The following is a 14,114-nucleotide window of genomic DNA, read 5'->3' on the forward strand; positions in this document are numbered from 1 at the left end:
CAAATGGCTATTGTTTTGCAATATGTCGATAGTCTTGGCTTTGTGAAGGAAAGATTCATTGGAGCTGTGCACGTGAAGGATACATTCTCTTTGACACTCAAAAACGCCATAAATGAAGTACTTACAAGTAATAAGTTGAGTTTTAGTCAGGTGATTTACTCTTTATTTTCTTGATATTTCAATTTAATTTAATTTTCTTTATATTTTATATTATATATATTTTTTAATTTTTTTAATAGATAAGAGGACAAGGTTACGATGGGGCTAGCAATATGCGAGGGGAATTCAATGGTTTGAAAGCTTTGATATTACAAGAGAATGACACAGTTTTTTATGTACATTGTTTTGCATACTGATGACGTGCCTAAGCTGGCACGGAAGAGTCGCGCCTGGCCAAGGAGCCTGGGGCACTGGTAGAGCCAGGCTCAGCAGGCTCAGCTCCCGCCAGCACCCCTAAAGAGCATGGCGCTCAGGCGAAAGGCTCGCGCCCGCCAGGGACGCTCCCAATATCAAGACAAAAGATACACTCAGGCAAAAGGCTCGCGCCCGCCAGGGACGCTCTCAATACCAAGACAAAAGATACGGTCAGGCGACAAGGCACAGGGTCAGACCATTATTGTCGGAGCCAATGATAGCGCTCTAAGGGAAAGAGGCGCACGATCCTCCAATCAACGCCTCTGACCTTGTCTCCTCAAAAGCGATCCTGTCTCGTACGGACGAACAGGGTCGCTAGGTATAAAAGGGCATGCTCAGGAGCTTAAGGGGTAAGCTATCTTCTTCCAGTAACACTCACACAAAGTGACCGCAAGTGTAGAAAGATGTTTTTCGAAGATGAAGCTCTTGAAGACCGACTTACGCAACAAAATTGGCGATGAATTTTTGAACGACGCGTTCCTTTGATATGTTGAGAACGAAGCACTTGTGAAAGTTGAGAATTAAAAAGTAATGGAACCGTTTCAAAAGATGATGAGACGAAGAGGACAAATTTAAATTGTAATAGATCGTTGTTATGTTTTTAACTTTTTATGTAATGGATTACTTTTTTATTAGATGTAATGAAAAAATGTCGGTTTTATATTATGTTTGGTCGAAAAAAAAATTCGGCAACCCTACAACCAATTCCTACGTCCGCCCCTGGTGCATTGATACCTTATTATTTGATAAAAATTGTATATTATATTTAACCCTATATATTTAAAAGTACAATTGCCACTTATAACTTATTTTTTTCTCTTTTCAAAATGGTTTTTAAGACATTTAAAAAAAACAAACTCAAGGTAGGTCATTTATTTTTTATTTTTTTAAGGTAGTTCCTAATTTTTATGGTATTATATATTATAAATGAAATTGAAATTTTAGGTAGGTCATAGGACCTACCTTCTTCTTTATTAGATACGCCCATGATTCAAACACTGCCCACTAAATAACTCGAGCTCAAAACTCGGTCTGAGCTCAACTTGAGTTTTAATTCCAAACTCGAGCTCAAGCTCAATAAAGTAATCAAGACTTTCGAGCTTGGTTCAACTCGACTTGATTAACTATTAAGAAAATAAAATTAAAATAGAAATGTGATTAAGCTCGTAAGCTTAACTCAACTCGGCTTTATAATATGTAATATGAATAAAACAAAAGGTTAAATGTGTAAATATAACAATGATCGATTAAGCTACCGTGCTTCAGGAGTTGAGTATTTAACACTCAAGCTTGGGTTGGTACTATGCTTGAGTAGCTCGAGCTTAACTCGAACTGAACTGAGTCGATTTCGAGTCTTTCGAATTGGTCTCGAGAATCTCACGAATTGGCCTGACACTGTTACAACCCTAGTTATCAATAACTTAGAATGACTATTTATATGATGAATATGTCTTTTTTTTTAAAAACCACAAAAAATCATAAAACAAAAAGAAAATGCAGCCAATGGGAAGTCGGACTAGATACAATCAATTCGAAATACACGAAGTAAAGGACGTAAATACAATGAGTTCGAATTATATGTACGTTTAATTTAAATTTTGATAAAGTAAAGGGAGAATTTCATATACATGTATATTCATAATTACGTCTATATCTTTGTAAAACTTCAAATTACATGTATATCCTATTAAAATCTATAAACTTACAAATATACCAAAATACTTAATTTAATCATTTTTAATATATATTTAAAAATTAAAAACAATATGTTTAAATTAGATTATAACTTAATTACTAAGTACCCATTTGGAATCCTTCATATAACCGGTCTTCTTATTCATGACATGATTCTTTGTCACATCATATTCTGTTAAATGATTAGCAAAACCCGGTGATTATATATTACTAGTCGCTTGGTAAACAATATATATTTCATCTCCTACAATTGATTTAGAAGACCTACGATTTTCTTCACTAAACAATTTTGTTATTTCTCTAGTTCTTCAATTACAGGTAAAATCATGAAAAAACTAATTTCAATGTGAGTGTCAATATTTTGTAATGATTAATGAAGTAAATAAATCGAAATTAACAATATGAAGAAGAGTTTATTGTAATGTTATAAGTTAACTATTTTTTTAATAACAAAAAATCAATATAAAGAAGGTGTTTTTATTTTTTAATACATTAAATATAATTAAATTAAGTATTTGAGTATATATGTGAGTTGAAAATTTAAATATCCTCTATCTTTGTGAGTTATTTGACTGACTAGACAGAAAGAAGGTCAACCCTTAGACCGACCGACGTTTTGATTTTTTTATGGGTTGGAGGGAAACACGTATGTGTGGACCTTACAGGGGTATCCCCTCTCGTGGGCTTGAGGGCTCACAGTGGGACAGACTGCTTTAAAAATGCTACCAGCAAGGTCACCAAACATGAGAAATCGTGCATGGAAAATCAACACGTGTTCATACTATTTGCATTTGATACGTTTGGTTTCCTCGCGCCGGATGCGATTGAGTTTTTTTAAGAGTGTACAACGGATCATGCATACCAATGTTATATCCCCTAGATCTATAGATGTAGTCTTTAAAATAATTGACTTTACCATACAAAAAGACTTAGCGACACAGCTTGTTGTCCGTTTATCATCTAACTCGTTGTACAATGATAATTAAGTTTTATTAAAAATATATAACATAATTTTGAATTGTTATTATATATATATATATATATATATATATATATATATATATATATATATATATATATATGCCTATTCTAATAAATAAATAGGTTTATTCTTATATTGACAAGTGTCATAGTATTATAACTCCTCATTAATATTATATGTCACTTATAATGTCAATTGTCAACATATTAGTTATCAATTTCAAATTTCAAATTTTCAACTCTAATTATATTAAATTAATAGTTGATTCTTCATTTTAAATTACAAATTTTAAATTTTTTCACTCTAACTATATTAAATTAATAACATTAAATTAAAAAATAAAATAAAATTAATACAGATTATAAGGTGATATAACTTCACGTATTTATTTAAATCAACGATTATAATTATATATTACTAGAAAAATCTTTTAAATAATAAATGATTAATAATTTTGATTTTTTAATATGAAAGTTTAATTAATTTTATAATCGTGGTTCTCACGGGTTATAAACTAATGTGCGTGTGTGTGTGTGTGTGTGTATATATATATATACTAGGTTACAACTCGTGGGAACCACGGATAAAAAATTTATAAAACATTTATATTATTAATAAGAGTTAAGTTTGTTTAAAACTTTTTGTATTGATTATTTAAAATTGGAGGACTAAATCGGGTATCTATTTCAAACGTATCAAATTAAATTTAAATAGAGATCATATACAATAAATACCATAAAAATCGGATATTAAATGCTGATTTATTTTGAAATTTAAATAGATATCATATACCATAAATACCATAAAAATCGGATATTAAATGCTGATTTATTTTGACTTGGACATTATAGAAAGTGAAATTAAAGAGGGGCAAAAACGGTATTTAACATCGGATGAAATTAATGTTTTTGAAGGGGCGCGTGACAATTTACTTTCGTTTATTAGTTAGGGATATATATATATATATATATATATATATATATATATATATATATATATATATATAATTTTATAAAAAAATAAACGTAATTATAAAAATTTTACAAAGATATATTCTGCTGATTAAACATAAATTGAATGTAAAACTGGTTAGTTTATATTAAACTGAATAATTCTTTATACATCGTTCCCCTTTGTGCCCTAATACCCTTTTGACACAAACACACATCTCATACGATTTTTTTCTGGTTATCACCTCAGGCCACTCCATCGCTTTCCTCCTCCTGCGCGCCACTCCATCTCCTTCCTCCGCTAGCGCCGCCGACTGTAAGTTCTCTTCTCCATCTATGAATTCGATTTCTATCATCCGAAATCAATTTTCTTCTCCACCTCCGGCAATAAATAAACATGAAAGGTGATTTCGAATATGATTATCAACACATTCACAGATTCGGTGCCAATTTGGGGCCTTGTCTGCATATTTACAGATGTGGTCTAGGGTTTAAGTTTAATCGTGTTCGTATTCAACTTTCAATCCACCGTTTCTTCGCTTTGATTCGCTCTTCTATCCCTTTTGTAATTTAACCACCGATTGTTCAGTGTAAGTCGAAAACAAGATGAGGAAGCTCAAGTTTCATGAGAAGAAGCTACTGAAGAAAGTTAATTTCTTGGAATGGAAGAGAGAAGGCGGACACAGAGAAGCTCATGTCATGCATCGCTACCATGTTACTGGTCGTGACGACTACAAGAAGTAAGAACCCTAACCCTAACCCTAACCATCTCCTTTCAATTTCTAAATTTTCAATTCCTGCGCTTCAATTAGGTCAATCAGTTTTCTGTTTTTTGATATTTCAATTAGCAAATTCATTTGAATATCTGAAGTCAATTTCAACCAATTCATACTAATCAACATGTTCGTTCTTCTGGGTAAAACTAGGTACTCGAGTTTGTGTAGAATGACACAAAAACTCGTAAACATTTTGAAGCAGATGGATCCTAGAGATCCTTACAGAATCGAGATGACAGATGCCCTTCTTGAAAAACTGTGAGTTTATTCATATTCTTTTATTCTTTCTATTAAAATATATTTATTCAAATATATTTATATGATTAAAATGTAGATACAACATGGGTGTGATTCCTTCTCAAAAAAGCTTAGCATTATGTGACAAATTATCCGTTTCGTCGTTTTGTAGGTAAATATATAATTTCAAAATATATATATTTTCTATTTTCATAATAAGAAAAAATAGAAATAGAGTTATAATATTTGTTGATTGTGTTATTAAAGACGTAGGCTTGCGACTGTTTTGGTGAGATTGAAATTTGCTGAACATTTGAAAGAGGCTGTGACTTATATAGAACAGGGACATGTGAGAGTGGGCCCGGATACTGTTACAGATCCTGCTTTTTTGGTAACAAGAAATATGGAAGATTTTATAACGTGGGTTGATACATCCAAAATTAAAAGAAAGGTTATGGTGTATAATGATAAGCTTGATGATTATGATGCAATGGTTTGAATTTGATTCGAATCTTAATGGTTAATGGGTTTGTGACATTTTTGTTTATGGTTTTTTGATTGTTAAGTAGATTTTTATGTGTATTGTATTTTTTCGGCTATATGAAAGAATAACAATGTACTTTCTTTTTAATTATTATTATAATGTTGTACTTTTGTTTTATTATTATTATTATTTTTTTAAGTTGATAGTAATGTGTGACATGTTTATTTGAATGATGATAAAATGAGGCAAACTAATTGGTCATTTATACAATGTTATTGTCCATAGGATGCCTTTATGTAATCTATTTGTTTTGTTAGAGTAAATTACATTTTTGGTAACTAAATATAACATTTTTTTTTCAATTTTGGTCCTAAAAAAATTTCTAGTTTTGGTATTTATTTGATGTTCTTGTAATTTTGCTTTGTTTTATTTGTATACAAATGATTTTTTCAAATTTGGGCTACAAAAAGTTTTCTTGCAATTTTGGTTTTCATTTGAGGTTTTTGTTACAAGCTTGAGTCAATGTTCTTAGTGGAAATGAATATTTTTGGTCCTTTAATATAACTTAGTAATGCAAATTTGATTTGATATGTAGCCATTTTGGTTAAAAAAAACTTATTTTTGCAACTTTGGTCTACAATGTAGTTGTTTTCTTGCAACAAGGACCAAAAACATTACAAAAGCCATAAATAAGGACCAAAATTATAACAAAAAACATTTTAGCATCCACACAAATTAGACATCTAATCATACAATCCTTAATGTAGTGAATTTTATGAGTTGGAAGGATGTATAAAATCCTCAAAACAAATAACACTCTTAAATTGAAACATTTTTCTTTCACCAAAACATAGCCTAAGAAACAAAGGATGAAAGAAAAACAATCCAAGATTTTCTATTTTCCTTCTTAATAAAACACAAATCACACATTACAAGTAAAATACAACCCAAACATCTAACCCTAACACTCAAATCCCTCCCTAAAACATCAAAATAATCAAGAACACATACACATATTTTATAACAAGACACAAACACAATATATAATATATATACAAAACTAAATAAAAATAAACAAACACTCACAAAAGTTCCTTGTCATAAAAAGCAAGAAGTTGTTTGACATGATTATTCCAAGCCGCCACATTTTGCCCATCAACCGTCACCCAATCAACAACCGTAGATCCCGGTTGTTCCCACCACTCTTCCAACTACACATCACAATTTCATATTTAAATATTTCATTTATTAATTAATTGTATTAAAAAAAAAATTCAATTTTCTTTTTACTTACCAATCCAGACACGTATTTACAATCTTCAAGACTCTTCTGAGCATTCACAACTCCATTCCTTAACTCGGGCAACCACTTTTCCATAATCGTCTTCTCTTGTTCAGAAGCCAAATCTAGACAATAGCTTGTTGTCCTGCAAAAGGAATGGAATCAGAAAATGGAATCGGAATCAAAAGAACGGAGTATAATTCCGTATAATTCATCAACATGGAATTTGAAGGATTCTGATAGAATTAAATTCCGTTTATTTTGCAGAGGAATGGAATTGTGGATTCCGATTCCATCGGAATCACTGATTCCAATTCTGTCATAATCGCTGATTCTGGTTCCACCTTCAGATATCACTAAGTTCTGTTTATTTGGTAGCGGAATGGAATCATAGATTCTGATTCCAACAGAATCACAGATTCAGATGGAATCAGAATCACTGATTCCGATTCCATCAAATCACTGATTCCGATTCTTTCAGAATCACTGCTTCTAGTTCGACCTTCAGATATAATTATATTCCGATAATTTTGAAGAGGAATAGAATCACGGATTCCGATTCCATCGGAATCACAGATTCCGGTTCCACTCTCATACCTTTCGTATTCTTGTTGATTGTGATAAGCATGGTTTAGTAACGCATGACCACTTTCCACAAGATCCCTCCTTATATGAACCAAATTGATAGCCTTTGCTAAGTCCTCCAAAACACAAGCTTCCGAACCCCGCAATTTCAAACAAAATTCCATCGATTCCAACACCGATGCCAAGCCGGCATCCGAACCTTCCAACCCTAAAATTAACCAAGGGTATTTTAGTAATTTCACATCACTCCAACACACACACACACACACACACCTGCAGGATATTGAAGGGCGGCGGAAACACGACAAATGGAAGGAATAGCAGAGGGGTCTCGGGCACCTGCCCGGGCAGTCAAAAGGGCAGCATTCTTTTCTGCAGCAATGACAGCATCAGGTCCAGTAGAGCCACTCATTGACTCCACCAGTGCTTGTGGGGTTGATGGAAGCATGTAAAGGGTATTATCGGGATTTCTATAAAAAGCCGAAACTTCTTGATCAATCAAATCTTTTGCAGCATTTGATATCTCCATCACAACTTTACAAGCTGGAATAATTGTACTCGATGCATAGTCTCTTGCAGCTAACGGTTGTTGACTCCAAAATGCAGCAGCATCCTACAACATTGTCAAAAAGACATAAATACCCTCCTCATAGAAAAAGTAAAACTTATCTTATTACATTGTTTGCTTTAAGTAGAGCACTGTAGATGGATTTGAGTTCTAATCTTCTAGCATCAAACTCTTCGATTTTCTTCCATTTTTTCTTTAAAGAATCTTCAGCTTCTTTTCTTTCTTCACATAACATGTTTAATCTTTGTACTTCAGACATTAATGTTGTCAAACTTGCTTTCAATCCAGAAGCTTCTCTTTCTTTCTCCCAAACCTCCAGCTGTATAAAAACAAATGGATAAAATAACAAATTAAAATAAAAAAATAAATATAGCTATTAATAATTTAATATTACCTCTAATTGTCTGAGACTACTCATGGTTTGTGAGGTTCCTCCAACATTAAGAGAATGTGAAGGGTCAAAGTCAACACTTCCATATAAACGTTTCAAAAGCTTTTGACATATGCTTCTAGCTTCTGCAGCTTTATTGAGTTCATCTTCTGTAGCAACAAATTGTTGAACATGTGCTTTCTGTGAACAAAAAAAGATAGATTTCATTATAAAGAAGTGAGTAGTTTAAGGAAGAGAAAGAAAGAAAGAAAGATAAATACCTGTCTTTCAAGAAGTTGATTTTGAGTTCCTTTTGAAGGCATATCAACTCCAAGTTTCCCATTTCCATAAACTTGAAAGGGTAATGGTGAGTTTACATCAGGAGAAGAATCATGCATTACTCTATTGTTTTCATATTTGTATCTTAACATATCTGCATCAGCTCTAATGTCAATTTTCTCTATTTCTTTTGTGATTAATGATTTCAACCTGTGTGTGTAAGTGGTTATGGCAAGAAGTAAGTGCTGAGGGCTTTTCAGACAATTGACAATTACATCTAGCACTTCATTGGGTATATCTCCATCAACATCGACACCTAATTTTGCAGCTTCCATTTGAGGATTTTGATGGATACCATTTCCTTCGTATGCAGGAAAAGATGAGCGAATCTTGTCAATCATTTGTATTGCGAGAGATTCACATGCCTTGCGGATGTTTCTTTCCCTGTTTGTTTCAATTAGAATTACATCGTCTGCAGGTTTTGACCCTTTTACAGTGGAATAAACGTCTTCCTTTTCGTTGTTCATTTGGAAGCTTGTGACAACTTCCATGGAGGAATCTGTGTCTAGTCTCTGAGCATTCTTGACTTGATTAACATATAGGCGAAGTCGCTTATGGTATTCAGAAAATATCATCGCTGCTTCATCGCATTGTTGATCATACGCATCCAACATCACCTGTTTATGCCTGGAATAAGAATGATAATAAATGTTTGATCTTTGGACTATAGAATATTCAATAAGTCGATGGTTTTGGATCCCAAACCTGTAATTCGATCGTTCATCAAGCATTCGTTTGCGTTCAGCCTCCTCACGAGAAACCTCCAACATTCGAGCTTTCAACTCCTTCCGCTGGCGTCTCACCATATGCCTCAACCTCTCCACCTCCTTCTCCGCCGATTCTCTCTCCTGCAAAGCTGTCTCTCGACTATTACTCTCCCCAACAATGGAACTCCCGGCTACTTTCTCCTTCCTCCTTCCTCCTCTACTCCGTCGTCCAGACTCACCACTTTTCGCCGTCTCTACACCACCATCAGCACCGGAGGCAGCGTTTGCGTTTTCCTTTCCGCCGTGAACAAGTATGTTGCGCCGGATATTATCAACGGTCTTCTCAGATTTAACCCTGTTCAGTAAAAAACTCCAAACAGGAATCATATTCCCACGGCAAACCCTACGAATTGCATCAGATGAAGGCATTGATGCTTTACTTGAAGCAATGTAAGGGCCTAGTGGTCTATATCCCATTTCCTTCTGAAGCCAATCTAATATGGCATCTGGTTGCGCTACAGAGCTCGTTGAAGAGCTCTGCATTGTTGCGAGAAACCAAAAAGGGAAACAGAATTAGGGTAGTGAAACACCAAATTGGATGAACTGACACTGAATTTGAACACTTGGTATCTTCGATTTGAATGAATTAGTTTGGTGGTGAAAGTAAAACCCTAGGATTTGGTTTGAAGTGGGGGGAAGTACTGTAGAAAGAAAGAAGTAGATCTACAGATTTTGGTGGGTTTGGCCGGCAGTCTACCGAACTGGATAAAAAAACAGTTCTTTTTTCTTGAATACAAACATGAAGCCGAATGTATGTTTAAAACAGAGGATAATTTATTAATGAGTAATCTAATCTAATATAAACGAATAATTTAATAAAAATAACTAATTTTATAAATTTTTAAAAAATGACTATTGTTTTCAGAGCATTATGAGAAGTAATATGTATTTCGAACTATAGGGTGGTAGATGAATCTTCGATTTTGGAATATCTTATATTCTGGGCTCAGAAAGTCAATTCTGGAGTATGATAGTTAATATTGTACATATAATTGACATTTCGGATACACGGACACACATTCCAGACAAAAAAAAAAGATATTTTGTCCCTACATAAAATGGTATTCCATTTAGTTAGTCACTTACTTTAAATCATCCATAATTCTCTATTATAACTGCTAGACGACGAGCTCAGACAGTGAACACGAAGAAAACTTTACCAACTTGCATGTTTACCTGCACAACCTTGGTCGGATGAACACTCATAGTTTCACGAACATCAAAACCGATGTTATGGATCATCTCCAACTTTGTTTTGTTGCTATTGGATATGTGGTAAAAATAATTTGGTTTCATATTTTAATTGTTTATTTGAATTTTATAACGTTTATACAACTAATATTTTGTTTTCCCAAATATATACAGTTCCATGCATTCATAGTTTGCTTGCTATCTGTCATCTTTATAGATATTTTCCGTCTAAGAGGGGCAGCGACAAATCTTTATAGATATTTTCCGTCTAAGAGGGGCCCCTGAAGAGGGAACTACCAAAAGACATTGTTTATAGTGGTTGATATGGACGGAAACAACCGGACTCTGCCTATAACATTTGGTATGGGCATGGAAAATAAGGTCCACTCTTGTACCTGGTTCCTAATGAGGTTGAAGGAAGTTCTCAGGGAGGCTAAGGAAGTATCGTTTATAACCAATATAGACGGTGGCATTACTTCTTGCATATGTCATGTATTCCTTAATTCTTATCATGTGTATTGTTGTAATAGTGTGGCAATATATATGCGCACAAGAGTTGGTGGAAAACAGAACATTAGAACCTTTGTTCTGGCGTACATGCAAATCATATACCATTTCTGATTTTCAACAAACATTTCATCGGCTAACCCATGATACATGTGAGGTGCTTGCCAATATCGGTCATGCGAAATGGAAAAGACCCTATTTCCCTAACATCCGTTAGAATGTACTCAATATAGATATTCAAAATTTCCATCATGGTGTTATCGGTTTGTAACACCCTTGTTCGAGTAATTTCATCTTTGAACCTTAGTAAGAAAATTGTTTGCAAAGTTGGTCCCTTGGCACTTAAATGAAAAACGCGGAGCTGGGTGTGTACGTTGGGCATACCCAAGCATACATTGGGCGTATGTGGTTGTTCTCCAAACGCTAATTTTTAGGGTTTGATCCCTATTTAAGCATCATTATCTCATTGAGACCCCTTCTTTCATCAGCCTCCATTGCCCACTTCGTCCCTTTCAAACATTAATCCATTTTGTGAGCATCTTTGAGCCTTAGTGTGTGTTTTTGGTGTTCTTAAAGGAAAGAGAAGGAAAGGAAATCATATTAGAAGCTCAAAGCATTTTGGATCCAAAAGTGTTTCACCCTCAAGCATCTTTTGGAGGTATAAAAGTCTGAAACTTGATGAGTTAATTGATTAGATCTTGTTAGCCTTGTGTTTATGTTCATTTTGGTCCCATAAGCTTGGTGTTCATCAGTATGGATTACTCATAACAAAAGAGCTATCCTTTCAGATGTTTTTAGGTGTTAGGAACCATAAAAATGTGATCTTGGCCCTTCTATTCCTTCCATGCAAGAGTTGTGATGTCTTAATGGATCATTGAGTTAAGGTTTTAGATTTTGGGCTTTGTCTAGCCATGGAAAGTCATAAAGGTGGAAACTTTATGACTTAAGCTGTTGTCGTGAGTGTAGATCTGAGTTTGGATGGAAAGGACTTAAGTAATGAGCTCTTATTATGAAGATTGGATTTAGATGTAGTGCGTTGGGCGTACCAATGGGTTCACTGCGCGTACTGCTTTAGAGGCCCGTGGTTTTGATTGGTTTGCGTTTATGCCCAGCGTAACAACTGAGTACGCAGGGCGTACTTAGCTACTTGACATTCCCTTGACTTTTTTTTGACTTGTTGACTTTGACTTTGACTTGGGGTTTGACCAACTTTGACTTAGGGGCATTTTGGGTATTTTTAGTCTAGGTCACTATTTGTTGTATAAGTGACCTGTAGAGTTGACATTTGAAGCAACGTTCTTTTCTGCTATCTTTTCAGACTGTGAGGTGAGGTTCCTCACTGTACTTGCAGGTCGAAGGTGTTGGATTAGGTGTTTAAGCCCATAACTATAATCGATATGTACTTGACCCGAGAGTAGCATGGTCCATTTCGGGTTGCCTTCATCAGGACAATTTGATAGGATGGATATTTGAGTAAGAAGTTATTTGTGATTTATTAATATATTATAAGTATAATATATTAATTGAAGAATCATATTATTTAATTAGTATTGATCAAGAATTAATTTGGAATTAATTTAGTGATCAAAAGAGACTAATTAAATATATGGGGATTAATTTTGTAAATCAATGTTTCTTATAGTGTGGGCCAATTGTTATTTAGGATGGGCCAAACAAATATGGTGGTCCGTGGATAGTCCATGGAGGTTTGACCCATGGAGCCTAAGTAATATGAAAGGTCATGGGCATTAGGGTTTGCATGGATGTAACCCTAGACTTTGCCACACTATAAAAGGATCCCCTTAGCACCCAAAATCGGCACCCTAGTGTTCTATGAGTTCATTGAGGCGATTTTGTGCTTCATAACTTCTCTCTCAATATTCTCCAATTGTTCATGATGTTTGTGACTTGTTTGAGGTGCAACACTTGAGACACTAAGCTCTTAAAAGGCCAATGACTACAAGCTTCAACAAAGAGGTAATCTTCTAACTTACTTTTATGATTTATATGTCAATTGTATGCTAGTTGTAGGCTTAAAGCTTTGGAAACAATATTGTATGTATAATTAGAGAAAACATAGATCCAAAGCTTTTAGGGTTGTATGTGCACCATAGGATGTTGTAGTATACCAAAACCCAACAGAAGGCACCAATGTTGACCCAATAGATTGTTATTCTGTTTTAGAATGTTGTTATGTGGTAATGATCTATTATGATCTGCATGATTATCTGCTACTGTTATATGTTTTATCAATTGCATATGTCGACATAATGCAATGTGGGTTGAGGCTTCACTGCTATGTGTATAAGCCAACAGACCGGGGCATTCCACTCTGATGACTGATTGGGCCGAGTCAATCCATTCCGATGACTGTGGGCCGGGGGTAATCCAACCCGATGGCTGAGGACCCGAGGGTAATCTGGTCCGATGATAGTGGACCCATCATGCATGTTTGTATATGATCTGTTACGTGGGGTATTTTGGGGAGACTCACTAAGCTTTGGCTTACAGTTTATGTGTTATGTTTCAGGTACTTCATATGATCGGGGTAAAGCAAAGACGTGATCGTACACATATTCCAGCTTTTATGAGAATTAATTTTTGGGATACTTTGATTTCTGGTTTTTGACTTTTGGAAACTAAGTTTTGTAAACATTTGTGGTTTGTGGGTTGATTCTGAAAAATGAAAATTTTACCTTGATTTTGGGATGTTATAAGTTGGTATCAGAGCCCTGGTTTGAGCGAATTGGATAAGCACTCGTGTGAATCTAGACTCAAACTAAGGATCTGTAAGGTTTTCAAAAAATTAATTTCCAGATTATTTTCATAGAAAGAATTGTTCTCAAAATTGTTTTCAAGGATAACCAGAGAAGGATGAGATGTGTACGATCAGTCGAAGCAAGAAGTGTACCCCGAGATACCCACACTATTATTTGTTGATGATGTTTATGATAGAACTGCATGCTA

The 14,114-nt window shown here is 34.4% G+C and overlaps 2 protein-coding genes across 2 annotated transcripts; one reads left to right on the forward strand and one right to left on the reverse strand.

Annotated features, from left to right (window-relative positions):
* Positions 1-4,229: 4,229 nt before the first annotated feature.
* Positions 4,230-5,715, forward strand: LOC145167031 (Alpha-L RNA-binding motif/Ribosomal protein S4 family protein). The gene is made up of 5 exons (XM_079086111.1): positions 4,230-4,357; positions 4,631-4,781; positions 4,968-5,075; positions 5,152-5,226; positions 5,322-5,715. Exons 2-5 carry the CDS (start codon positions 4,648-4,650, stop codon positions 5,551-5,553), a joined length of 549 nt encoding a protein of 182 aa, XP_078942237.1. The 5' UTR covers positions 4,230-4,357; positions 4,631-4,647; the 3' UTR covers positions 5,554-5,715.
* A 693-nt stretch (positions 5,716-6,408) lies between these two features.
* LOC145167032 (AUGMIN subunit 5-like) lies at positions 6,409-10,192 on the reverse strand. Its single transcript, XM_079086112.1, has 8 exons — positions 9,388-10,192; positions 8,625-9,309; positions 8,368-8,544; positions 8,083-8,292; positions 7,679-8,018; positions 7,418-7,613; positions 6,833-6,965; positions 6,409-6,749 (listed from the first exon to the last, which is right to left on the reverse strand). The coding sequence occupies exons 1-8, from the start codon at positions 9,930-9,932 to the stop codon at positions 6,621-6,623; spliced, it is 2,415 nt and encodes an 804-aa protein (XP_078942238.1). The 5' UTR covers positions 9,933-10,192; the 3' UTR covers positions 6,409-6,620.
* Positions 10,193-14,114: the final 3,922 nt, after the last annotated feature.

The sequence above is a fragment of the Lactuca virosa genome, chromosome 3 (assembly GCF_052849685.1).
Source record: "Lactuca virosa cultivar CGN04683 chromosome 3, Lactuca_virosa_CGN04683_v6, whole genome shotgun sequence".
In the NCBI taxonomy this organism is placed as follows: Eukaryota; Viridiplantae; Streptophyta; class Magnoliopsida; order Asterales; family Asteraceae; genus Lactuca; species Lactuca virosa.

Excerpts from the sequence above, each read along its gene's own strand:
- LOC145167031 (XM_079086111.1), top strand. The coding sequence starts at position 4,648 with ATGAGGAAGCTCAAGTTTCATGAGAAGAAGCTACTGAAGAAAGTTAAT. Across the intron at positions 5,076-5,151 it reads GATGCCCTTCTTGAAAAACT|ATACAACATGGGTGTGATTC; the intron begins GTGAGTTTATTC and ends ATTAAAATGTAG. Across the intron at positions 5,227-5,321 it reads TCCGTTTCGTCGTTTTGTAG|ACGTAGGCTTGCGACTGTTT; the intron begins GTAAATATATAA and ends GTGTTATTAAAG.
- LOC145167032 (XM_079086112.1), bottom strand. The coding sequence starts at position 9,932 with ATGCAGAGCTCTTCAACGAGCTCTGTAGCGCAACCAGATGCCATATTA. Across the intron at positions 8,293-8,367 it reads GTAGTCTCAGACAATTAGAG|CTGGAGGTTTGGGAGAAAGA; the intron begins GTAATATTAAAT and ends GTTTTTATACAG. Across the intron at positions 8,019-8,082 it reads CTCTACTTAAAGCAAACAAT|GATGCTGCTGCATTTTGGAG; the intron begins GTAATAAGATAA and ends ACAATGTTGTAG.